The sequence below is a fragment of the Anarhichas minor genome, unplaced genomic scaffold (assembly GCF_050575085.1).
Source record: "Anarhichas minor isolate MPS153535 unplaced genomic scaffold, ASM5057508v1 ptg000026l, whole genome shotgun sequence".
Lineage (NCBI taxonomy): Eukaryota > Metazoa > Chordata > Actinopteri > Perciformes > Anarhichadidae > Anarhichas > Anarhichas minor.
This window is the reverse complement of record NW_027466472.1, coordinates 452,501-479,749: the sequence shown is the minus strand read 5'-3', so window position 1 is coordinate 479,749 and position 27,249 is coordinate 452,501. Positions and strand designations below refer to the sequence as shown.

At 42.9% G+C, this 27,249-nt stretch overlaps 1 protein-coding gene across 4 annotated transcripts in view; it reads left to right on the top strand.

Annotated features, from left to right (window-relative positions):
- The first annotated feature begins 9,923 nt into the window (after positions 1-9,923).
- The window catches only part of LOC142959263 (solute carrier family 12 member 9), a 53,407-nt gene continuing 36,081 nt past the window's right edge, over positions 9,924-27,249 (top strand). For 2 of the 4 annotated variants that reach the window (XM_076100501.1, XM_076100504.1), the window contains exons 1-6: positions 9,924-10,323; positions 13,263-13,397; positions 14,181-14,318; positions 14,533-14,859; positions 16,836-16,943; positions 17,042-17,153. In XM_076100501.1, the coding sequence (XP_075956616.1) occupies positions 10,104-10,323; positions 13,263-13,397; positions 14,181-14,318; positions 14,533-14,859; positions 16,836-16,943; positions 17,042-17,153 (1,040 nt within the window). In that variant the 5' untranslated portion in view covers positions 9,924-10,103. Of the gene's footprint in view, positions 10,324-13,262; positions 13,815-13,969; positions 14,319-14,532; positions 14,860-16,835; positions 16,944-17,041; positions 17,154-27,249 lie in introns of those variants that run through there. The other 2 variants (XM_076100503.1, XM_076100502.1) reach the window with 2 other exon arrangements.

Genomic DNA, 27,249 nt, shown 5'->3' with positions numbered 1-27,249 from the left:
CAAAGATGTTGCAGTGAGTACAGATGTCCCACTGTGGCAATACAAAAAAAAGTTCACTTTTCTCTAACAGCCTGCAGAACGCTGTTGAACAGATATGAAGAAATCCTCCTGTTGTGCAATCCTCTCTGTCTCTCGGCTGACTATCATGGGGGGAAATAGGTGGAATGGCCTGAGAGCAGATAAAAGACAGAGAGTGGTAGCGCGAGAGGGAGAGAGAGAGGGAGAGAGAGAGAGAGGGAGAAATAGAGAGAGAGGGAGAAATAGAGAGAGAGAGAGAGAGAGAGAGAGAGGGAGAAATAGAGAGAGAGAGAGAGAGAGAGAGAGAGAGAGAGAGAGAGAGAGAGAGAGAGAGAGAGCAGCCCAGCCTTTTAAAAGGTACTCATTGCTTGGTGTTGCCATGGTAGTGGCTCTTCCCGTAGAGACGCACAAAGGCAAGATAATGCGCCGCACTGAACCCTTGTGCACATACACATCTGAGTGTTAACAAAGAGCTCATTACTACCATGAGCCATAGACAAAACCTCTGTGCCACACATTTTCTCCCCCTGGTCTGGACACTCTGCTCTCCCATTCGGCTGTGCCTCCCTCATGGAGGAGCATCAGTGGTCTACCCTCAGGATTACATGATGTGAATAGGAAATATATTCATCACAGCTCTTTAAATCACGGCTGGTGAGAAGCAGACGGCTCATTGTCCCCTTTCCACTTGTATACAATGTAGGGGGCCGGATCTGAGGTCAGCGTAGGGAGGGCTTTCAAATACTGTGGAGGGTAACCAAACGTAGCACTTCATTGGTGGTTCATGTGTGGTTCTTCACGATTTCTCTCCTAACTGGATTAACCCGATTCGTATGCTGCTCGATTGGTACAGGTTCAGTCAGGAGAAAGCGAGAAAACGAGTTATGACAGAAGTTTGAGAGGGAATGACATTAAACAAGACACGGGAAGTCACATATGAGTTCCTCATCATATCCTCATACAACGGTTCGTATGATATCCTACGAAAAGTTACTCCTAATTTTTCGTATTTTTTCTATGAAAGTCCAGCAACACATGTCAATTTATGCTCGTTACATGCATACGGTCTTTTCAAAATACATTACCGTCTTCACAGGAAACTTAGTTAGGTTTAGGTAACAAAACTACTTAGTAAGGTTTAGGAAACAAAACTGCTTAGTTAGGTTTAGGTAACAAAACTACTTAGTAAGGTTTAGGAAACAAAACTGCTTAGTTAGGTTTAGGTAACAAAACTACTTAGTTAGGTTTAGGCAACAAAGTAAGGTTTAGGAAACAAAACTACTTAGTTAGGTTGAGACAACAAAACTACTTAGTTAGGTTTAGGTAACAAAACTACTTAGTAAGGTTTAGGAAACAAAACTGCTTAGTTAGGTTTAGGTAACAAAACTACTTAGTAAGGTTTAGGTAACAAAACTACTTAGTAAGGTTTAGGAAACAAAACTGCTTAGTTAGGTTTAGGTAACAAAACTACTTAGTAAGGTTTAGGAAACAAAACTGCTTAGTTAGGTTTAGGTAACAAAACTACTTAGTTAGGTTTAGGCAACAAAGTAAGGTTTAGGAAACAAAACTACTTAGTTAGGTTGAGACAACAAAACTACTTAGTTAGGTTTAGGCAACAAAACTACTTAGTTAGGTTTAGGCAACAAAACTACTTAGTTAGGTTTAGGCAACAAAGTAAGGTTTAGGAAACAAAACTACTTAGTTAGGTTGAGACAACAAAACTACTTAGTTAGGTTTAGGCAACAAAACTACTTAGTTAGGTTTAGGTAACAAAACTACTTAGTTAGGTTTAGGCAACAAAGTAAGGTTTAGGTAACAAAACTACTTAGTTAGGTTTAGGTAACAAAACTACTTAGTTCGTTTTAGGCAACAAAACTACTTAGTTAGGTTGAGACAACAAAACTACTTAGTTATGTTCAGGAAATGGTCGTCCTTTAGGTTAAAATAACCACAGAAGTGCTGTTACTGAAATACTCAAATTCCTCGTTCAATATTACGTGAATAGCATACAAAATCATTTTCTGGGATACCTAGAAATGAAGGTGCATTATTAAGCCATTAAGCCATAGGGGAGACAGCGGCCTTCACCAGCGTGCAAAATACCTGGTGGGCATCAGTAAGCTTTTAAAAATATTTTTTAGTAACAATTGCAAGTGACAAATAATTATCTTATTTTAGAGACGCCCCGAAACTTTGCTAAAGAGCCTTTCAGGGGGTCCGAAGTGTCAGCCAAGTATTTTGCACACTAGTCTTCACATCGTGTGCTGTGGGTGACTTGTTTCTCAGAAGCGGCACAGCTTCAACATGTTGACACAACACACTGTCAACATCGCCTGCATGTCAGGGGTTTGGATTACGAAGTGGGTTTCACTAAGTTTCTTCTCTGCAATGTAAGGACCAGAATTCAGTAGAGATAGTACAGCCAGGTATAAAAGAGTCACAACTTTGTTGCCTGGATGATACAAGTGGGCGACTGATCAAACAAAACAAGCGGAATAGCGTCATCCCAAACCTTTCTCTGAGTTACGACAGTGTTTGTGAAACATGGATTTCACGGTCTGATGAAATCTTTCCGGTGCCCCTAGGCTTTCAGGATGATAGGGTCTAGATGTTGCATGGTTAATGCCTATTGACACACACCTAGACTTGAACAACTGGCGCCTTGATCAGTTTGAACCACTTTTGCAGACCAAACATTGAACTTTACCTGAGCCTTGGTGATGAGGTAACTGTTGGTAGGAACCACCCCAGCACCTGGAAATGACAGTTGTGTGGACAACAAGTCACACTCAACATACAGCATTCAATTCAAATCAAAACACTATTTGTTCCCAGGGTAAAAATAATTGAAGCTGACAGTTCAAGGGAAAAAATGTGAATCCCTTCAGGCATGATCCTTGTTCTAAAGTTTAGCATGGCCTGTCATGTCTGAGCGTTTTTTTCCCTTTGACTTACATATAAAGAATGTAGTATTGCACTCTAAAGATGCAATAGTAGATAATAGACATTCTCTTGAGGACCCTTTTGGTAGAATTTTTACATGTTAGCAGCATCTTCCAAATTGTTCCGATGGCATATTTAGCAGTGTTGTTGTTTGTTCAGTGAGCATGTGGTAGAGGTGGAAAATGGCGTGCTTTGCTGTCTGCCATATGATCTTTTTTGATACTCCCACTGGTTGGCGCCAAAGTCAGAAATGTTCAAATGATACCAAAGACAAGAAGTGGACGCAGTCACCGTGACATCACCCATTGGTTTGAGGAGTATAGTTTTGAAGCCTTGAATTCAATGTTTTGGCCGTCGCCAGCTTGGTTTTTTGGAAGTGAAATGAGAGGGCGGAGCACAACTGATCGCTGAATAAGAGTTTTTTAGCCCACCAAAATGTTACAATTAACTTTCATGAACTGAAAACACACTGTGAAAAGGTTAGAGTTATAAGAAGGAAACACGGATAACTCCCAGACTGGATGATGCCATGAAAACGACCTGTCAACCATAAGGTAGCCCCACACTAAAGCATCCCCTGCTTTATGGTCTGTTTGACTCTAAATGGACCATAATGTACTAAATGAACATCATGCTGTATTGATAAAGACTTGAAACTAGAGATTGAGACCATAAACTCATGTTTACAATGTTTACTGAGGTAATAAATCAAGAGAGAAGTAGAGTCATTTTCTCATAGACTTCTATACAACCAGAGGAGTCGCCCCCTGGTGGACACTAGAGAGAATGCAGCTTTAAGACACTTCAGCATTGACTTCACTTTTCAGACTCTGAGGTTGACGCCTAAATGCTACACATGTTGGTGAAATAGCATTCTTGCTCATGGCTGTAGCATTTACGGTTGCATTTTTACATCTTTTAGCTCATTGTTTCGGTATTCTAGCCGGCCATATCCGCTCTCATTTACCTTGTTTCCAGCCACAAGCCTTTCTTAGCAAAAAAACGTTCTGATAAGCCCACTGTACACGACCTGCCCTGGAGAGGAGATATATTGTATATTGCAATAGTAGCAGTAGTCCTAGTAGGAGTAGTATACTATACAGCCCATTTGTAGTCTAGCATGACATGAACCAATAGCTGCATCACCATGTTGTAACTGGGTTAGTCCTATCTGGGTCTACATGGTGCCTCTCTTGTCTTATTTGCATTGAGCATCCAGAGTCAAACATTAACTCTGTGCTAAATCAAATACAAAACCTGCTTGCTCTAAAAAGCTTGCACTGCGCGTCATGGTTTGACTCATGACACACAAGTTTATAAAACCACTGCCACAGCTACTCAAAGCGAAAGCAGCTGAACGGGGGTCGCTCCAGACCCGTGATTCTGGACTTTGCTTGAGTTTTAAACGCGGAAAATGGAATTTCTCATGGATACAGAATGATTTTTGAGTATCTGGGCACATATTTGAGGTCATTTTATGTGAAGCTGAATGGAAGAAGGATGCAGGTTGACAAACCACAGCTGCGGGACACCATGCACCCAGGATCGGGTTATGGCTTATAGCAGTAAGTTGACTGCTTGGACTCATTCCCTGTATTGCAGTTCTTATTTATAAAGAGGGGTCACTATGGATTTATACAACACTTACAGTGGTGTAAATGTATCGCTTGGATGTCAAATAAGATGGTAAATGCTGGAGAGATCATGTTTGGAATATGGCTGTGATATAATGCCTCAATCCGTTATGATATTCTGCACTCTTTATTAGGAGCTCACAGGAACTCCATAAAAGAACAACAGAGTGCAGTAAACCCTCCAACACTTCATTAATTCAGTTCCAACTTTTGCAGTTTCATAAAACCTGTGTTTATGTGGTCATGACATTTGGAGAGATGTGTCAGGGCAAAACATGTGGGAGATACAGCACATGTAGTTCAAACTATTGAGCAGGAGTTGGAACGAGGTCAAAAAAAAGGGAGGCGGGGGGGGGGCGGATATGAATAAACTAAGACAGGCAGGTAAAACCCTAGTTGCGTCTAGATGGCAGATTGTCAGTCATCTCCGCCGTGTGCTCCCCTAGGACTCCTGCTGCTGCTGATTGGAGTGATGTACCTTGTCCAGGCCAGACCCACTGACTTTTGGTGCAACCGTCAAGCCAGGAAAACTATGGAGAAAAAGATTCAGGGGCTGAGGACAGACATGGTGAGGAATTATGCAATAACATTGATTTAAGTAAAGTAGAATTTATAAAACGCAAAGACAAATAGACGTGTATCTGTGTAAAAAACAGTCAAACAAGAGCTTTTCTAATAAAAAGAAGCTTTTTATGTAAAAGAAAGTTGAGTTTCTTTGTTGATTTATGTGTGTGACAAAACTTTGTTCATGTACTCAGGTTGCCTGCGTGGGTGCAGACGCTCTGCCCTCTCCTGTACAGCTGCCATGTGTTTGGGTGCACGCAGCAGAATGGTCAAATCAAACTGTACGTTTGTGACATGCACCGAAGCACGTACACACAAATTCCATTTGTCTGTCATTCATAACTTTGGCAGTCAGTTGCAAAAAGCGACCGCTGCTATGATGTTTTTTTTTCTTTTACTTCATCGAATACTTGTCAGGGAATACAGACAACTGTGCAAAAGTGATTTTAAAGTGCAGTAATATAGTACTTTGGTTGGCATTTTACATATGTAATTATGTGGAATAGAAGCAAAACAAATCACCTCTCATCTTCAAAAGATCTACCTGCTGCTGAGAATCTAGCACATTTAAAATGTCAACATAAAAAAAAGATTGTAAATCATGTGTGCTTACGTCAGATGAGACCGTTTTAAAATCTAGATACTGCCAAAAGCATTGCTTTAGGTCATTAATCAAAATGAATTGAGCAGAAACATGACAAGACAAATGTTGGCACATTCACAAAGACTTCGGGGGAAATTCAAATAATGTCTGCCTTATCTGCTTGCCAACTAACATGATCAGAATGGCAGGAATACAAGTCATCTTCAGCATGTTAGCATGCTGATGTTAGAATTTAGGAAAAGTTCAGCCCAGACAGCAACCAACCTTGTGACGAGGGAAGCCTCTTAAAGCTGCATTTTCTCTGGTGTCCACCAGGGGGCGACTCCTCTGGTTGTATAGAAGTCTATGAGAAAATTACTCTACTTCTCTCTTGATTTATTACCTCAGTAAACATTGTAAACATGAGTTTATGGTCTCAATCTCTAGTTTCAAGTCTTCTTCAATACAGCATGATGTTCATTTAAAAAAAAAAAAGGGATACTCCAAAAAACCTGATCATAAACGTGTTATTCGTGTCATGAACTCACGTGATTGTGTAGTAGACGTTCGAGTGAGTTTTATTTGCAGAAGATAAAATACGGGTACCGAGTATCAAAGTTTGAAAGACCAGTTACTTTCATTTCACCGGAACATTGTGACAGTTTCGGGTGTGTGCTTCTCCAGCTCCAGCAGAAGTGTGCAGAGGTGGTCGAGGCCCTCCGGATGTTTCGAGCCGGCGTGCAGGGGACGAAGAATCACTCCACATCGGAGTGTCAGACCTCACTGTTGGAGAAACTGGAGCATCACATCGCAAACTACGTGGCCATCGTCAGCAGGCTTCAGACACAGGTGATACGCATTAACGTGAATACGCATTGTTGTTGTATAGTGTGCACTTTTAAACATATTATACAGAGACATCCACTAAAAAACTAGGTACGACTAAAACTATATGTATGCATATGATGAGAGGGAGAGAGTGAAACGATAATTAGAGAATGAATACAAAGATTTTGGATTAAACAATAGGACATTTTTTACATTGGTTGCAAAAAAGCCAAGATGGCGACAGCCGTAATCCAAGATGGCGACGGCCAAAAAGCCGAACACGAGGCTTCAAAAGGAACACAAAGCAACGGGTGATGTTACAACGACTACGTCCACTTCTTATATACAATCTATGATCTGGAACCAGGTAAACTAAATACTGAGCATATGTTTATTATGATTTCAGCCAAGTAAACACGTGAAATGCCAGTATTTTGCCCTCCTTGATTTTTAAAATGTGGTTCCAGCACTCCACCACGAATCCCGTCGTTTGAAGCGCGACCTCTTTTACCAAATAGAACATTTTCTAGCTACCACGTGATTAATCCCTAAATGTCTGCATTAGTTATGAAGAGCACATGTTTGTCTTGTGTATATTAAATCAATTCCACTTCTGGGCCCTTACAGAACGGCACAGTGACGCCGTCTCGCTCTGCAGTACGGAACTGTTCCAGCGTGAACTCTACCAGTAAAGTGCTACAACAGTACGGATACCTGCTCAAGGGAAAACTGGAACGCCTTGCTGTTGACCTCCGAGACGACGTCCCCAAAGTGGAACAAAGGACAACCACGACTAAAGGACGTTGCAGCTAATTTAACAAAATGGAACGTAGCTCATTTGTGCTGCTGAGATGTGCTTTACTTTTGAGAACTGATCCGAGATGCGACAGGATATCAGGAGATGGACCAGCACGTTGTGGACTAAGAGGGTCCATCGTGTTGACGGAGACCCGATAGGAAAGGACTAGGTTTGGGATTGGCGGACAGAACGGTGTAGTAGTGGATATGATCTGTTGTTTTTGCCATTTATACTGGAAAATGAGGATGGACACGGGCAGAAACCAGTGAGTGGCTTTGAAAACCAACGGAGATCATAAAAACTCACAGGGAGCGATGGTTTCTTGCAGATCTTCTAAAAGTTCTTCTTAAAGGTGCAGTGTGTGATGCTTGGCCACATGCTCCAAACAAATGGGGGGCAGCATTTCACCTCTTCACTGGGTCCAATCAATCAAAATCTACAGTCGTTAGACCCAAAAACCAACGATGATGTGTGGCGTCGGCCTGTAGTTGACGTTATAGCTTGCTTGGCTCAATTTGAGCAAGAAAACCAACCAAATCGCAAACATCGACGCCATTTTTAATGTTTTACCTTACAGTGAGTTGTTTCCGTTTGCTACACTAAACACTATTTTTGCCAAATAGCCAAGGTTAGACGGTACCAGTCAGCATCAATCCTCACCTTATTACTCGCCCAGAGAGACGTCTCCATTGGTGGAAAGCCACGGTGGTGTTTGCTCATGTTTTGCTTCTTTTTTAAAATATCTCTTCTGTTTCTTCTTTTTTGCTGCAGAATGGTGTTTCTTGATCGGGAGCAGATTTTTGAGATGGTGATAAAGGTTGCTTTGTCAAGAGCTGCAGCCATTTTTGTGTTTACTGTTATAGTAACCGGGGAAAGTACCTTTAACATGATTGTTTAACATGATAAGCGCTGGGGACTTCCTCGTTCTCTCTTGTTGGACTGGAAGACTCGGTGCCAGAACATTTCACAAGAGTTCAGGGTCCGACTAGAATGCTGTTGTCACACTTTGGCTTTCAGTCAGACCCCAAAAACTAATTTGTTCCCATGTATGTATACATATTTTTGTAATGGACGCCACTTGCACCAGCGTTAAAATGAGCAGAGTGTGGGCGCTTTGTTGGTTCTACTTGTGTGACAGGAAACTGTAGCTGTAGCGCCCTCTGTGGGTGCTGGATGAGAGGTGCTCCGTGCTGGGCATCTCATCTCTTCTTCATCTTCATCTTTTAAACTGTCGAAGGCTGGCAAATGTAACTCACTTCATATTTAATATTATATTCAACTCTCTTCATATGGAAAAAAGGAGAAAAAGAAAGCATAAAAAACATTTAAATGCAAATAAGATCTTCAAAAACTTGACACCGATACAGTTAAAGATAAACTTGGTGATTTTGTTAAAGGGCCAGTGTGTAGCATTTTGGACGATTCAATAAGCATAAATATAATATAATATTCATAACTATGTTTTTAGCAGTGTATAATCACCTGAAACTAAGAACCGTTAGCCCCTCATGTCTACATAGAGAGCAGGTCCTCGAGTCTGGTGTGTTGCACTGCCATGTTTCTACAGTAGCCCAGAAGGGACAAACCAAATGCTGGCTGTAAAGAGAACCTTTCACGTTGTTTACGTCACCTGAAGGCCACCGTAGTTCTCTGACATGCTTGTGAAACACTGACTGACTTCCGTTGCTCCTAAAGTAGTGTTATTATGGTAAAATAAGTAATTCTTGCTAAATCACTGTTAGACTCTGCTAGTGAGACTCTGTTACGTGTGTTAATATATTATTTATTTAGTGTGGAAGACTTTGTTTGTGAGGCGGGTGGGCCATTACATCATTGCACTATTCTGTATTCTTTTTTTTATCATCAGTGTAGAGCCATTGCATCATTCTTTCAGAATACAGAATGGAAAGAAGAGGAGGAACATGTTAGTTCTGTCTGACAGGGCACTGTGTTTTCATCGACCCATGCATTGCCTAAAAGAAAGAAATACTAACTTTTTTTTATACACTGGACATGTCACGAACAAATATAATGAATGTGTCAATAATAATTAAATGCATTTAATAAAATTTAGTATTTTTTCTTCTTTTATCTTTTTGTACTGGGAAGTGTTAACAAATAACTACATTTAAACTTTTAATGTCAAAGTGAAATCAAATCAATTCTGATTGGCCCAGCCCACATGATCACATGACTGTAAGCAACAGGCTGAAAAATAAGTGGGCTGGAGAAAAGAAAATGCATTTGTCAAGTTAGATACTGGAAATCAGGACAAAACCGGAAACTGCAGCATTTGTCTTGACAAATATGTAAATGTCTATATCTATATCTATATACATATTTGTATATATAGCAAGAAGAACAACTGAATATTTGTTTGTTGTATATTCCTGTTGAAATACAATCTTTTTTTTACAAATTTCTCTTGAATTAATTACAAAAACTTGAACTAGCTAGTCAGCAGCTTTCATACTGAAAGTTACCACCGGAAGTTATGCTTGTGATTGTGGCGCACTTGATGTTTTTACGTCACATGATCTTCTTTTCAGTAGGACACGAGAGCTACAGAGGCTGTGGACATGGACAGTTTGTGTGGACTTCTAACTGACTTTTTTTAGCACTATATGAAAGTACTTCCGAGGAGAAACACAAGAAACGTTTATGCACGTGTCAAAGTGCCAGCTTTTAGAGTACTTCATGAAGCCGCGAGGCTCGTGAAGAGGCAGGTTTCACTATGACAGAGCGGACTCCTCTCCTCCACTACCGCCTCTCCACCAGCGTCAATGAATCCGAGCCGCGGTCCCCTCCGGCCGGCCGGGCCCTGGTGCAGCACCCGGGCCCGGCCGGCCGGAAGTCTGCCCTGCAGGGGCAACCGAAGAAACTCTCCATCTTCTTCGGTGTGGTGATCCCCACCCTGCTGTCGATGTTCAGCGTGGTAGTGTTCCTCCGCATAGGTGAGTGCTGGAGATACCTGGAGGCGCACTTAAAATCACTGCGCAGCGTTCTGTGAGAGCTGCACCAAACCCCAAACTATGAGATTATAATAGTACCTTGTTTGTGGGTAAAGTTTTGTGCTATAAGATGAAATAAAAATAATCCTTTATTAGTCTACATTTACAGGATTACAGTATAGTGCAAACAAGAGACATAGTAAACAAAACAAGTATTATAAATAAGTAATAACACAGTAAAGAATATTAAAAAAAGTAAAGAATCCACAATAACTAAAGTGTTATATATACAGACAGAATAATTGTAGTGTTGCAGTGTATTTATATTGCACAGATTTGTAGTGTTGTTAGTGTTATAACATAACTATATTACATAACTAAGAGTTGAAGTGTTGTTAGTGTTATAACATAACTATATTACATAACTAAGTTGTAGTGTTGTTAGTGTTATAACATAACTATATTACATAACTAAGAGTTGTAGTGTTGTTAGTGTTATAACATAACTATATTACATAACTAAGAGTTGTAGTGTTAGTGTTATAACATAACTATATTACATAACTAAGAGTTGTAGTGTTGTTAGTGTTATAACATAACTATATTACATAACTAAGAGTTGTGTTGTTAGTGTTATAACATAACTATATTACATAACTAAGAGTTGTAGTGTTGTTAGTGTTATAACATAACTATATTACATAACTAAGAGTTGTAGTGTTGTTAGTGTTATAACATAACTATGACTGTTTTTTAGTAGGAATTGTTGAATTGGGTATTAAAGCTATTCATAAAGTTTGGCTCGTTTCAACATCAAAGCTTAAATTCCACGGAGGGCAGCATTGAACACATTCAATAAGTTTTATTGAAATAAAGTTGTGCTTGATGACATTCAAAGCGGATTAATATGAATCATTAAATCCATGTATCCCTTATAGTTCCCCTCATTGATTGAGTGCTGGTCATGAATGGGATTTGGGTTAATAAGCAGATTAATTATAGAGGTTTCATACGCACCTGCACTCAAAACCAGGGTCCTATTTTCTGTTTTACCAGTTTGAGAGCAGCCGTTACAGACGTTTCTTTAGTTTGTGAAAGTTATGCATAACCTGTGTGTGTCCTACACACAGGGATGAGCTTCAATAGAGCAGCTGTAACAAAGCGTTATTAATCGTAGGAAAGTGTGACGTACTGGTTTTTTACGGGTCAAAATTGTTCGTTTGCCTTCATTGAGAGGAAGCATTTCTGGAGCAATGGTGTGAGTTTGAGGTTAAAGCAGCGGAGAAAAGTCCGTTAGTTCAACATCGAGAGCGTGAAACGTTCCGCTTTCCCGTGAAAGATGTGCGTGAAGCTAGTAATCGTAATGTGACGCAATCCACACATTTCACATTCCTGCTGTCTCAGCATTAAAATATTAAAAAAGAGGCACTGAAAAGTGAGAAGCACCAAAAATATGAATAAACAGCATTTTGATATGTAACGTCATTTTCTCTGTTCTCCTATCCGACTTCCACTTATTGGACTGTTGTGTGTTCCTCTTTTTGTTGTACCTCCAACAACCTCTCTCTCTCTCTCCCTCTCTCTCTCACCCACCTCCCCCACAGTCTTGTGAGATGTCAGCTGCTATGCATAGTGCACACACACACACACACACACACAGTAGGACTTTAGAGCTCTCACAGTGTAACATGCCGCTCCACACAGGAATTACCCGTATAGTTTCACTGTGGATGTGAAACTTGTGTGAGTGTGCCAGCTGTGGAGCTCACCTCACATTTTGAGTAATTGAGATTCTGTGTGCGGTTATAAGTCAGCTTGATGCTGAAAAATGTGACATTAACAAAGATGAAAGCTTTATTAGAGTAACGGTGTTACCAGTAAACCTGTCCACACCCTTAATTACTGTGTACAGAATGGTCCGTATTAAACGCGCCACCACGCGTGCAGCTTTGTCTGGTTTCAGGTTTGACCCTAACGGCAATATTTATTTATCACCAATGCAACAAAAATGTACAAATTTGTTCATTTTTTAGGTGCACGTTTGGCTGTACGCTGTCCTGTCTTTATATGTTAAAAAGGCCTAAGAATGGTCAGGGCTCAACAATAGGGGGTTGCCCGATAGCCCCGGGGCGAGTGCAATGACACGTCGGGCTAGTAGCTCTAGCAGCCTGGTGGGGCAAGGAGTAAAGAAAGACTTAAACACAAGCGAGCACTTTTAGTTCTCCTGTAAACGGGTGTTTAGTTTGGTGGCGTCAGACGATGGAGGCCAACCCGCTGGGTTTTGGGAAGTTTTAAAGCGATTTTTGAGAACGAGGTGATTTGAAACGGGTCTTTCTTCAGAAGGTGCGCCGACGTCGCTGGAGTGTCGTAACGTGACAATCAACTTAAGTCGTTATTGTTATTTGATAACTGCTAATGAATAAAATCATTTGTATTTAGGGGCAAGTCAAAAATGGGCTTCGGTTCAGTAGATTTCTGACCCATTTGGCCGATCGGGTGAGTGAAAACAAACTTTGAACGTTGAACCCTGATTGGTTGCCATTATCTCAACTGTTACCCTCGAGCCCTGACTTACTATCATGGCCGAGAATCATCAACGACTGTTTGCCACGAAAATGTAAAATAATGAGAACAGCTGAGGTACAGAAACAACCTATCCTCGTACAACGGTTCGTATGATTTGTTTCTTTTGTGCAACACGTGTAAATTTCCGCTCGTTTCACTCACTCAGTATTTTCAAAATAAACTTCCGCTTTCACAGGAAACATCTCAGTTATAGTTAGGCAACAAAACTAATTTAAAAAGTCAAACCAGCTCCTGTTTCTTTTCTGCTACAGTAAAGTGGGAAATTAAACTTCCCTCTTCTGACGCTCTGACGCTCCGGCCCGGACCATCGTTCTGCTTTTAACCAGCTGATCAGTGTTTTTGCTTTGTCTGACCAGGGTTCATGGTGGGCCATTCCGGACTGTACCAAGCCATTGCTATGCTGCTGGTGGCCTACTTCATCATCTGCATGACCGTGCTGTCGGTCTGCGCCATCTCCACCAACGGAGCCCTGGATGCCGGAGGGGCCTATTGTATCCTCTTCACACACACACACACAGCACACACCACACACACCACACTCACACACCACACACCACGCACACCACACACACCACACTCACACACCACACACCACACTCACACACCACACACCACGCACACCACACTCACACACCATCAGATGACATGGCGTGTGTCTGTTTATGGTGGTGTGATGTAGCATTGTATGTGAGCCTGATTACATAGAGGCCTGTATGTTTCACTGCCAGCAATTTGGTAAATGACCCCAATCAGTGCTGTTTATCACTCAGGAGGACAGGCCATCATCACCATCATCACCATCACCATCATCATCATCATCATCATCCTCTTCAGTTAAAACACATGCATTGTGTCTTCTTGGCATTCAGCTCTTGCAGTCGTGACTTCCTGCAGACGATTAAATAAAAGTAATTCATTAAACGTGGATCGTCTGGAGTTATATATTAACACACTGTTACACCGCTTGGAAGGACTTTGTTTTGACTTTGTTCAAACTTTCCAACCGTCATCGTATCGTTGACCCAATTCTATGTGCTTCTTCTTTTGTTGTCTTTATTTAAAGTAGTGAGAGGAAGCGTATCTTTAGCAGCAGCGCTCTAACTGAATACCCACCGCTCACTCCTTCATCTCCATCGCTGCTGTAACATGAGCCGCCTAGTGCACAACCGCGGTGACCAGAACATCTTAGATGGATGACATCGATGTCAAGGTCTTAAACACTTGTTGGGTTCTCTGAGAACAGAAATACAAACTTCGCCTGAACCTTCTCTCAGACATGATCAGCAGAGCGCTGGGTCCGGAGTTCGGCGGCAGCATCGGCATCATGTTCTTCCTGGCCAACGTGTGCGGCTGCGCCCTCTTCGTGCTCGGGCTGGTCGAAGCCATCGTGGCCACCTTCGGAGTGCCAGAAGGTGAGTTTCATTTCGACACCCTGTGAGCTAAACGCTGCGCCACTCTGCTGCCCCATTACGGTGCTTTTATTATCTAAATTATTGCACCAAAAGCACCACTTCATATGTGCTATATCGGTCTACTATTGAACACATTCTGTCAATCATTCATCAACGTTAACACATCTTCCTCCTTGTCTTTTCCCTCATGACGTCCTGTCTCCTCCACCTCCAGACGGGTCTCAGCTCACTTCTCCCTACCAGGTCCTGCCGTCGGGCTACTGGTGGTCTCTGCTTTACGGCACGGGCGTCGCCCTGCTGTGCCTGCTGGTGTGCCTGGTGGGAGCCCACATCTACGCCAAGGCCACCTTCCTCATCTTCCTGGTGGTCATGTTCGTCCTGGGCACCGTCTTCGTCAGCTTCTTCGCCGTAGGCCCGCGCACCATCGTGCTGCCCAGCTCTGCCGCGTTCAACCCGACGGCCAACGGGACGGGCCCGCCGTTCCCCACCACCGGCAACTTCACCGGCTTCAAGTTGGCCACGCTGCTGGGGAACCTGTATGGTAAGCTGCAGGAGGCCGTATCTCGGGATGTGCTCATACCGAGTATGCTCGGAGAGTCTTATTTGGCAGCGTGACAGATGTTTTGATCGATCTGTAAACAGATGTTGTGCGTGTTGTCGGGTTCTTAATGTCCACGGAAATCTATCCAATTACTCCGGTCTGTTTGCAGGGCTTTGTGTCCGAGCACATGATTACTCAGCTAACTGGTTATAACTCGGGCACACGTGAGAACTATCACACGCTGAAGCTTTGAATAAGCCAAAGATCTGACCAGAGGAGTCCAGAGAGAAAAGAGCTAATCATGTGTTTACAGTTAGAACCTCTAATGGTTCTGAATTATACACATTATACATCCTTACTTTCATTAACCAATACATCACAGTACTTTAGAGAGCTTTGTTCTGATTGGAACTACCGTGTTATTCATTGACGGAAAAACAAGAGAGCAAAGTTGTGACGTGTTAGTAGAAGTAGAAGAGTTAGCCTTGATTGTGGTGGAATGAATCCCAAACCCGCTGCTGCTGAAATACATAATACTGAAAACCAGGTTGTGTTTAAAGTGTTTATTCTCTGCGCAGAGAAGGTTCAATCATCACAACAGAATGCGTACGTCTCAGTGAGGAAGAACCAAGAAAAAGGTGAACAAGCTTTCTTTATACAGAATGAGCAAAGCTGGGGGCCGATGTTACAGACTTAGTCTCAGCCTGATGGGAAGAACAATGAACAACAAACGGCCAGCAACCAAAACAAGCGGCCCGAAGGCCTCAGTGCTGGAACCTTCTCATAGAACACAGTTAGTTATCTCAGGAGCAGAGAACTCTTCTTCTGCACAACAGAGACACGGTTCAACAAAGTTCAGAGCAAAATGACTTCTGCATGAATACGATATACTGAGAGTAATATACACTACGTAAAAATGTACCGTTACATCATCCATGTGGAAAGGTTTGGGAATGGTGACCCAACGTGTCTTTGGTGGATATGATATTCATTTTCAATATATACATATAAAGAAATCAAACAGGATGTGTGTTTATGTTTTTCGGGCTGGTGGGAGTTTCTTCAAATTAGGCGCAAATCTCCACTGGGGCTCGAGGATGAGCTCATTATAATCTGGAGGGGTGAGGGTGAGGGGTGAGGGGTGAGGGTGGGGCTGAGGGGTGGACAATGGAAGATTTTCCTCAGGTACATTTGTCACCTTTTTCATTTTTTACAGATTAAGCCAAGACGGTCATTTCCATCTGATTGTTTTAATCATTGTGCTACAAAGGGAGTCCACGAATCACAATACCGCCTTAAAAATACCATATAGCGTACATCACCCACCCGTAGTAAAGACCGTGTCATTGGAGTTTACTGGTCTGGTTCCAGTTGATTTCCCGTGTCAAAGCCCTGATGATACTGTGATTAATTGTGGTTATGGATTACTTATTAGAAATTGTTAAAAGCCATTGTTTCCATGTTGGGTTCTGCAATATATTGCAAAATAATCCGTAAAAAAAGGTTCAATCCTTCCTCATGATATCTTGGGAACGCGTTGAGCATATTTCTTCCAATTTGGCACAAATGATCAGCTAGAATTTGGTGGTCGAATATCTGTGAACTCACAAAACATGTTTTTTGGGCCAACACTCAAGAATTCACATACTTTTAATGTCAATTCACTCAAATGTCTGATCGGATCAAATGATAACGTAATGACATTTTGTACGGCCGTGGAGGTGAACCGCGACATCACGAGGCGCTTAATCTACTTGATGAACGGATCCAATGCTGCTCTGTACACAGAAGACAAAGATGCTGCAGAGAGTTGTTTCCTCAAACGCTGTAAAACACGACGAGGTTTTTATGGCGGCGAGCCGGCGCTGAGGAGCGTCTGCCCCGTGAGACCAAATTGAACTTTCCCTTCAGAAGATGGATGGTGCTGATAAAAGCACGACTACACCGACTCACCCGCTGTTATCTCTCCCCCACAGCTGACTACACCGTGGATTACACAACCAACACCGTGATGACCTTTGCCACTGTCTTCGCCGTCATGTTTAACGGCTGCACCGGCATCATGGCCGGCTCCAATATGTCAGGTGTGTGTGTGTGTGTGTGTGTGTGTGTGTGTGTGTGTGTGTGAGAGACCTGATTACCTGTGTATGGACACACACAGTAAACCTGTCTTATCCACCAGGTGACCTGAAGAACCCGAGCTACTCCATCCCCCGGGGAACCATCACAGCCGTCATCTTCACCTTCATCATCTACAACCTGCTCAGCATACTGGTGGCCTGCTCCTGTGACCGGTCAGTCTCACACACACACACACACAGAATCATGTACATGCACACACTCGGGCGGTATTTTAGACTCATATTCAAGCTCTCTGAAAAGCATTTATTTAAGCTTTTCTTCTATAAGTGACTTGATGCTACTTCCTGTTACACATTCAGTTCTATCTTTCACATCTACAAACAAACAAACAGCAGTGAAACAGCCCGTAATTGAACATTAGATCCGGACAAGGTAATTAGACCGTGGCGGTTGATAAGACACACAGGCGCTGTAGTAATGGATGTTTGCATGTTTTGTTTGCAGCAGCTCAAATCCGATACTTAGTGACGATCAGATAACGAGAACAGGGTTCATTTTCTGCTTCGCCAAACCGTATTGGAGCGTGAGAGGAGGTCGATTTAAAAAAAAGCCATCTATTCCCAGTGAATGTCGTCCAACACGAGGTGTCAGTTAATCAATCCCAACGACTGCGGCACGCATCGATGAAAGTGGACAAAAGAATGGAAACACACTACAGCGGGCCTCCTTTCAAGCCCATTTTATTTTACACGGATTGTTATTCATAAAGCTGTGGATGCTAAGTGTCCATCGTTTAGACACAGACGTGAAAACAACAGCTGATATACGTGGCATTATATTTGTGTTTTAATCCTGAGCGGACTTTAAAAATACAACACACAGAAACGTCGAGTTTGCGAGCTCATACTGAGCTTTCTCGGTGACCAATTGCTACTTCCTGAGAGATCAGATTAAAGACAAATGAGAAAACACCGACTGCAATTGTCTGAGATTTTGTGGCACGTTACCACACTTAGTTAGGTTAATTAAGCTATTGTGCAGACAAACGTTTACCTTTCACAGAGGCTGGATTCTCGTCACGAGGTAATTGCGGGATCAAATGTAACACGAACATCCATCTTGTCAGGCTTCATGCAGCGCGTTTGTGTCGGGTTAGCCAGAGCACGGACCAATCAGCGTCCTGTTGGCAGCTAGGGGGCGTGGCTTAGGTGTGCGTGTGATGACACAGAGTGGCGACTGAAGAGGTTAGCGTCGGCGCTGCTGTAGGAGAGGATTTCTTTATTGTAAAGACGAGGAAAGAACCGCATTCAAGGCTTTTCTCAATGGAAAAGAAAAATAACTCGCTCTCGCAAGAGTTTGATTGACAGACGGTTCATCCAATCACCTGCCAGCCCTTTTTGAAACAGATGCTTGCTCCTTCACAGAGGATGCTAGCTGTGCTCTGCTTGTGTTTACCACAATTACAAAGTACTTCAATGTGTCAAAGCATATCAAAAATATCAATAGAAACCACTCATGCGTTGAACCCACAGGCCTGTTTGACACTCAAGATATATTGATGTATTCCTTTTAATCAAGCGTTCGCATGCAGCTAACAACCCGCCGGGGACACACGGAGGACTTTGGTGTCCTCACTTCACTTCACTCTGTAGGTTAGAGCGGTCATGTCTTTACCTTGATGCTGCTTCTTTCTATTCATTTGCCCCCCCCCCCCCTCTCTCTATCCCTCTCTCTCTATCCGTCTCTTTCTATCCATCTATCCGTGAGTGCCAGAGTTCAGTATTGATGTAGCTCCAAAGCCAGTGTTACCAAGGTGCTAAACTGACATGACGGGGCTATAAAGAGCATCAGAGATCAATAGCACCATCATTTACCCTGCCGCACCGTCCCCCTACCACACACACACACACACACACACACACACACACACACTGAAAAGAGACTCTTAACACACTTTATCCACCACTGCAGTGCTGTCTTTGTCCCCAGAGTCCCACACATTACGTGTTCTTTATGGTGGTGTATGTTTACGTTGTGCTCTTCACCTGCTGTAGATATCTACAATAGTTGTTGTTGTACAGAATGGTTGCATAGGGAGCTGTTTGGTTATGAATGAAGGCTAGAGCCACCCGCTCACATGACCCAACAAAGAGGCCACAAAGGTCCCTCATGGTGTGTGTGTGTGTGTGTGTGTGTGTGTGTGTGTGTGTGTGTGTGTGTGTGTGTGTGTGTGTGTGTGTGTGTGTGTGTGTGTGTGTGTGTGTGTGTGTGTGTGTGTGTGTGTGTGTGTGTGTGTGTGTGTGTGTGTGTGTGTGTGTGTGTGTGTGCGCGTGTGTGCGCGCGCGCGGTCTCAACACATTTGCAGATGCAGTGGATCAGGGCTCACATGCAGCAGTAAAAGATATTGATAAATAGTTGATATTGCTAAATGCTATTGATTAAAGGAGCTCCATATGGGATACAGAGCATCTCTATTGCCTCCACACGGCTCTCAACATGGCGATAGCTGAGCCGGTGGCTAGCAGCTGGACATTACTCATTAACAGGTAGACAATAGCAGTTTACTGCTGTATTCATGCTGAGAATGTTCCATAGAGGACCTTTAATCATTGAAAAACCTTTTCACTGTTACACAACGTTTAACAGGTTCACACGACGTTGTGTTAATCAGATGAACTTTAGGCTTCTGCTGCTGACAGATCGATGGATATTTGTTCTGTTCAGCTTTACTGATATCAGCATTTTACATCACGCCACGTGCATCGTGTGTGTGTGTGTGTGTGTGTGTGTGTGTGTGTGTGTGTGTGAGTGTGAGAGAGAGAGAGTGTGTTGAAATCTGGTCATATTCCAAAATAACTTAATGTAGAAAGGATATAAATGTAAACGCTTCTTGTTAACAGACACAGGAGGGAAAGTGAAACATGAAGAGCCGTTCTCACTGTCTGATTATGAAACACAGAGGAGCGTTTTATTGCTTTCACTCCCCGTCTTATCTCCGCTTAGCTCGGGGTCGAGCTGATATGTTATCTTACCGGAGAAAATGTATAATAATTTCTCGGAAGCACGAGCAAAACTGACGAGGTTTGCTTATTGTGCGCTTGTTGATGTTCCTCCTCATGAAGGCCAGATGGCTCTGACTCCTTAATGTGAGAAGAGAAGAAGAAGCAGTTATTTTAATTGGCATCATATTTGTTAAGAGTTTGTTTCTCATCCCGATTTTACAAGTTCACACAGAATTTTCTCTGCTTCGCAAATCAATGTCATTTCCTCCGCTGCATTGAAATGAGTGGAATGTACTGCTTTCACACAATGGTGTGATTGTGCACAGTAGGAAAGTCTCCGGACAGTATTTGACTGCTAACTCACAAGAATGCGGCCGTTGACCGGCCGGCTGCCGCCGTCAGGAGATGATGAGTGGACGACGGGTTCCACCGGTGAACCAATCTATTCTAATATCCAGCTGTCGCTCCCCGATGGAGGCAATAGGGAGCGGCTACGCGTCACCTGCTTGGAAGCGGCGTGCTGCAGCGTATTTCATCTTCTGCACGTGGGGGGGGGGATAAACAACCCAAAAACATTTTCATTCACCGCCGTCTCTGCTACATTAAGTCGGCTCACTCCGAGAGAAAATACGCCCAACAATACCTGAAGTGCATCATAAAACTTTATTGATCTTCTGTAAGGAAATTAAAGAGAGGCCGATATTTCTCACGGCACAAGAGTTGAGGAAAGCATCCATCTGCCGAGAGCAAATAGTTCTAGGAACCGGGGAATGTTCCTGGTCGTCCATTATACGAGATCACATACCTATTCAGAGAAAGCCTTCTGTGAAAAGCACTCTGAGGTATCTGGATATGAATAGAAGTATTATGTGTTGATTTTCCTAAATATAAACACAGTGAAGGGAAACCAAAACCCTGAGGAAAAAACCTTCCATTCGTCTCACGCGACCTGTTGTACATTCCAACTCCAAATAAACCTACCCATGAACCTTTACTTCTAGCCCCATTATGTATCACTTATAAACAGCTTATGAATACATAATGAATTGCTTATAACACACAATACTGTAGTTGTGAGCAGATTTAAGAATATTTTAAATAAATAAACACATATGTTTGTATCCGTCAGTAACCTCCAGATCTAAAAAGTGAGGCCAAGCTTCATGTGTTAAAGCTGCATTCTCTCTAGTGTCCACCAGGGGGCGACTCCTCTGGTTGTATAGAAGTCTATGAGAAAATGACTCTACTTCTCTCTTGATTTATTACCTCAGTAAACATTGTAAACATGAGTTTATGGTCTCAATCTCTAGTTTCAAGTCTTCTTCAATACAGCATGATGTTCATTTAGTACATTATGGTCCATTTAGAGTCAAACAGACCATAAAGCAGGGGATGCTTTAGGGCGGGGCTACACAGTGATTGACAGGTCACTACTACGGCGTTGTCCGGTCAATATCAGGATGTGTTATTGAGAAGATCTTTTATGAAAGACGATAAACAAATGCTTTCTATTTGAAAACGTTGTATTATATGTCGGCCACAATCCATCGGAACGCACCTAAAAAGTTCTGTCAGGCCGATGAATGATTGGCAGCTCAGAAACACATAGCTGGAGTTTAATTGTATTTGATTCACACATGAACACGACCGTGCAGTGTGTTAGAGAGCATTAACCGTTCATACACACGTACGTCATTCACAGGTGGGTTTGTAACCGTTTTAGACTCGAGGTCCACTTACTGGACTCCTCCCTGATCTCAAGGCCTTCGTGATGGGATAGACAAACTATCCCAATTATGACAACGAGGAAATATTCAATAAATATAATGGGCAAAATGGGCATAATAAAATGTTGGTTTGTTGTCATTTAAATAATGTAATTTAAAAATTGACTTGCAGCTTGACAGGTGGAGATTAAGTTAAACAATAGAAATTCATCAACACTTAAAAATGTAAAAATCTTAATATAGATACAATGTATTGTGTGAATGAATTGTTAGGGTTGAATAAACGTGTTAACGGTTGACACAATGAGTTTGCCATCAAAGCTGTCGGGGTTGCAGGTTTTTTATTCTTCCAACTTGGCTTTTCTAAGAAGAACAACATTTTAATTGTCCACTGATGGGTCTGTAACGCAAGCAACAGTGTGCGCTGTAGTTGCGTGAGCTGTCCAGAAGGTGGCAGTCACACTCTATGACCCAGCAGCCGGGCTCCACAGGGGAGATTCAGAGCGACACACTAACCTTTACATAAGGCTCCTCTCTCACAGCTTTAAAAGGCAAAGCAGTTAAGATTGTATGTAGAAGTAAATGTCAGGGAGCGTCACCACTTTATAGCTGCCTACCTGTGTCAGCGGGTGTGTTCCTCATAACGAGACACGAGGTCGTTTAACCCGTTAACTACGACAGAGGCCTCCTTCAACAGCTACTGTATCACTCCTCCTGTATGCTCTGTAGAGGTTCACTGGTCATGGAATTCCTGGAAAATAATGAGGATTTCTTAAATGGACAGTTCACACCAAGATCAGAAACACATATATCTCCTCTCACCTGTAATGCTTTTATTCATGCCAGATTGTTCTGGTGTGAGTTATTCTGGAGGAACTATTTTATTTCAACCATAGTTCCTACAGGATTATCTTGAGTAACAGGGTCATGAAATCTGGAAGGAGACGTTGCTCTGAATGTTTCTTTTGCCGCTTTGAGCACCACAAGCCGAGTGACGTATATCCCCGTTATATTAGAGAGAAAGCAAACAGTGATCACCTTAAAAACACCTCTTAAAACCCCTTTTCACAGTCTGACTTTTATGTGACGTCGTCACGTTATTTTATTTTATTTTATTTTATTTTATTTTATTTTGATTCACTCAGCAGATGTGCTGACGCAGCTCATTTGGACGTGAAAGCCGTGCAGCCGGTCATCCAGGTCACTGTTAATAGAGCGGCCGTATATATATATTTCTTTGTCTGTTTGGAGATTATCGCCGGCGATGTGCCGCTACGGTAAAGGGGGCTGCTGATGATGACGATGAAGGCGATGAAGGCTGAGGGGAATCTATTAACCTTACGTGACCGAGCTAGCCGGCCGTGACAGATTGCCCTGTCGCCGCTTTATCAAGCTCTTAGGGGTGTGTGGATTAGGAATCTAAATCTACACACTGTATTATTCTACAACTGGTGTCATGCCTGAATATTAACGAACTGGTTTAGGTGTGTGTGTGTGTGTGTGTGTGTGTGTGTGTGTGTGTGTGTGTGTGTGTGTGTGTGTGTGTGTGTGTGTGTGTGTGTGTGTGTGTGTGTGTGTGTGTGAGACATGCATGTCCTCAGTACTGTGCGTCGGTGACCTGTAGGCTAATCCGCCCAGCTTTTGTATTAATAGCCGACTTGGTAATTATATTAATTTTGAATCTGATGGGCCTTCTTTTTTGTTGTGCTATCTCTGACATGCAGCCTTCTTGATGTGTGTTCCTCTGCCTCTCATCTCCTTCCACACACACACACGCACACACACACACACACACACACACGCTGCTCTCACACTTTTGCACAACTCTACCACACTTGACACTTTGATAACATACCTGTTTTAAACATACTCTCATACTCATTTCATTGTACGTTTTCATGTTTTCTATTCATAAATTCCTGGTACGTGTAACGTACTTGGCAATAAAACCGTTTCTGATTCTCTAGCGCTGCAGAGGAGAAACTCTAAAGAAGCAGAGTCACAACACAAACATGCTGCTGGCGTTCATGTGGAGAACATTTGAGCTGAGTCTTGACTGAGGATCCTCGTATGTTACCACTCCGTCTTTACATCGCGTGTCCTCATTCTCAGGCGCTTTTGCTCCTCCGTTACCAGACTCTCGCCATTGTAGGGCAACAAGTCCAGCATCCCTTCTCCCCCTCACCCTCCTTCCTTTTTCTCCCCCCCACCCCCACCCAACCCCCCCCTCTCCCTTTCTCTTGGCACTATCGGCCCACAGCAGCGTTCTTGGCTTCCCTTCTTCCTCTCTCTCTCCCTCCTCTCCTTGTCTATCATTCATCCATCCATCCACACAGCCGTGCTCCCTCCTTTTGTTACTCACCCCTCTATCTCTCCACTGCAGAGATTCCAGTCACTTTCACCCCCCCTCCCCCTCTCTGTCTCTCCTTTTTCTTTTTTCTTCTTTCCTCACTGCGTCCCCATTTGTTTTTGAGGTAACAATGATGGTGGTACAGGCCAAGTCCTCAACACCATCTCCTGTCTGAATTAAAAGCTGCTGGGTTGGGATCGGAGGGGGGAGGGGGGACGGAGGAGAGAAAAGGGAGGATTTGGGTGACAGGTGAGAGGTGTAGATATTTTAGATATTCATTTAAAATGGGTTGGCAGGCACTTGAAAGATATGAGGCAGTTTATTATAATTGATGAATACCTCACCTGTCGTTTATGAGAAGCACTAAACTTTTTTTATTCGATTCCACACAAGCAGCGAAGTCCTGACGTCACTGCTGTGCTAACAACTGTCTTCTGTAACTCAGAGCAATTCTTCATTGGCGGTGTCTTTCATCTGTCTCTACGAATAGAAATGGGGAAAAAATGAAATGTTTCTGTGGTTTTATTATCCATACACTCTGAGATGAGTGAGAATCCCAGTTCTTGCTCTTCAAATTCAAACCCTTCATGACTTTGACAAAGTTAAGTGATTGTGAAGTCGAGGTTTGAAGTTCATTCTTGGCTTTGGAAACATCAGTTGAGAAAACGATCTCAACCATAGACTGTAGAGAAGAAGTGAACGTAATCATCATGACATCACTCATTGGTTTAAGGACTGATGTTTTGAAGCCTCAAGTTCGGCATATTCACCGTCGCCATGTGGACTTTGAACAGGAGGTGACCATATTAGGAGGAGTGACGTAGAGACGCCATATACGTCTCTGGTAGTGACCTGTCAATCACAGCAAAGCATCCCCTGCTTTATGGTCTGTTTGACTCTAAATGGACCATAATGTACTAAATGAACATCATGCTGTATTGAAGAAGACTTGAAACTAGAGATTGAGACCATAAACTCATGTTTACAATGTTTACTGAGGTAATAAATCAAGAGAGAAGTAGAGTCATTTTCTCATAGACTTCTATACAACCAGAGGAGTCGCCCCCTGCTGGACACTAGAGAGAATGCAGGTTGAAGAGGTTGCCGTCTGATCTCACCACAAAGTCAGTTAAGTAGCTGTTCTGGAGCTTTTTAATCGCATCGCATGATCATCACGAGCAGATGGCGTTTGCCCAGTTGATGTTAAAATGTTCAGTACTTTAAGGTCTTCTTGTCCGCAGTGGCTTCAAAGTCTGTTATTCCATGACAGTTGAGCAATCTCCATCTTCTGATGAAGATCATGTGATATGATTGAGAGCTCCAGAACGGCTACTTAATGGTCTGGTGGTGATTTTTTTATTTTTTTTTTCAAACGACAATAAACTAGTTTGGATTCTTTTAAAAACAACAGCACTGAGGAATTACAGCAGCATGTGTTACTCACACCGCCTGTGTTGTGGAGCTTCATATTACGCAGGATTTGCAGATTTGGGGAGCAAATGTAATGAAATTGCTGCTTTTCTGGCGAGTTGACACTGTTGTCAAAGTGCAGCTGCAGAGATCATCATTAGTTTTGCTGGTATTTTAGTCACAAAAACAAATTATATTCAGCAATTTGAAACTTTGACCGGCTGATGTTTCAAAATGGAAAATCAGAGGATCACCAAAGCTATTGCAATTCTTAGGGGGCATTCATTTCTTCACTAAATGGTGAGAACTAGATTGGCCACCATAGTTCCCCTACACGCTTGGCACACTTGAACCACTAGATGCCGCAAATCCTGCACAGTAGACCTTTAGTATTGAACGTGTTGTGTGTTCAAACTGTACCCACTCTGTCACGGCACATCCTCGGGTCCCCAGCAATTCACACGCCAAGTCCAATGTAGATCGGACAAAGGGTTTCTGAGGTATGTTAAGAAGATACGAACATTCACACCAGTACATAGATGTGTTGCTGTGTAGTCAGATGGTAGAATGGCTGTTGAACCTGAATATTAGAATATACAAACACATCAGTCAGCCCCTAGTTACAGTAACCCGGTGGGCAGACGATGGACCAACACAAACAAGTGGCTGTAGGTCGACTGAACAGAGGGGCCGAAAATTGGAAATGGTGAAACGGAGAGCAGCCGTAGAAACAAGATGAGAGCGTCGGGGAAAAATGTAATAAAAATATTTTGATATGTGAACGGCGGCGATGGAAAAGCTGAGATGTGCAGAGTACATGTGAAGTGTTGGGAGAGGAGAGGGAAGGGAGGATAGAAGGGAAGGAGAGAGGAGGAGGTAGTGTGTGTGTGTGTGTGTGTGTGTGTGTGTGTGTGTGTGTGTGTGTGTGTGTGTGTGTGTGTGTGTGTGTGTGTGTGTGTGTGTGTGTGTGTGTGTGTGTGTGTGTGTGTGTGTGTGTGTGTGTGTGTGTGTGTGTGTGTGTGTGTGTGCGAGGCCTTGTTAGTTATTGATCCCATTTAATAATCCTTAACCACAGTCTACTCCCCTGAGAGCACTTAACTCCCTCCCTCCCTCTCACTATCCCTTTCCTCGGCTGCTTCTCTAATGCCTCTGTATCTCGTCCTCGCCCCTCGTGTGCCGCGGCTACACTCTTGAAAGTAGCCACAAAGGTCAAGGTGGAGTGAGGCTAAAGACCAACACTAAATCCCAGCAGTAAAAGGTGTAGTTCTCTGCCGGTTGCATTTTTGTTGCTATGGAGTCCGTTCATTGGTCTGCGAGAGAGAAGCCGGAGCTCATTCAAAGCACGCCGGGCCCCACGCGGACCGCAAAGGCAACACGGGTCGTTTGCAAATTGAGGTCCACGTGTTTCAGGCTGCGACTGTTCAGACCTCTGAAGTGCGCTCTGAGGATTTTGCCCACTGGCTTCGCTCGCCCAAAGAGTTCTCATTTGTACCCCCTCCCCCCTGCTGGCATGGTGGGAAATTGGGCCATAGAATTGTCACCTTTTCATGTCTTTCATCTGAGGTGTTGCCTTTTCTACTTTCAATTCAGTTCTGAGTTAGGATAAAGGTGCGCTTCTTACAAAGCAGGCATATTTAATGTGTTTTTTTATATTTGGGACCAGAAACCTTGAATTAATTCTTGGTTTGATTGTGTTGAAAACTCAACAGTTCTACGTGAATCTCTTGTTCCTGGAAAGTACATTCCGCCAATTGTACACATGGACTTTCAGTAAAGTAAAGTACGAGCCTGTACTAGTGAACGGTGAAGGTGAGCTTTA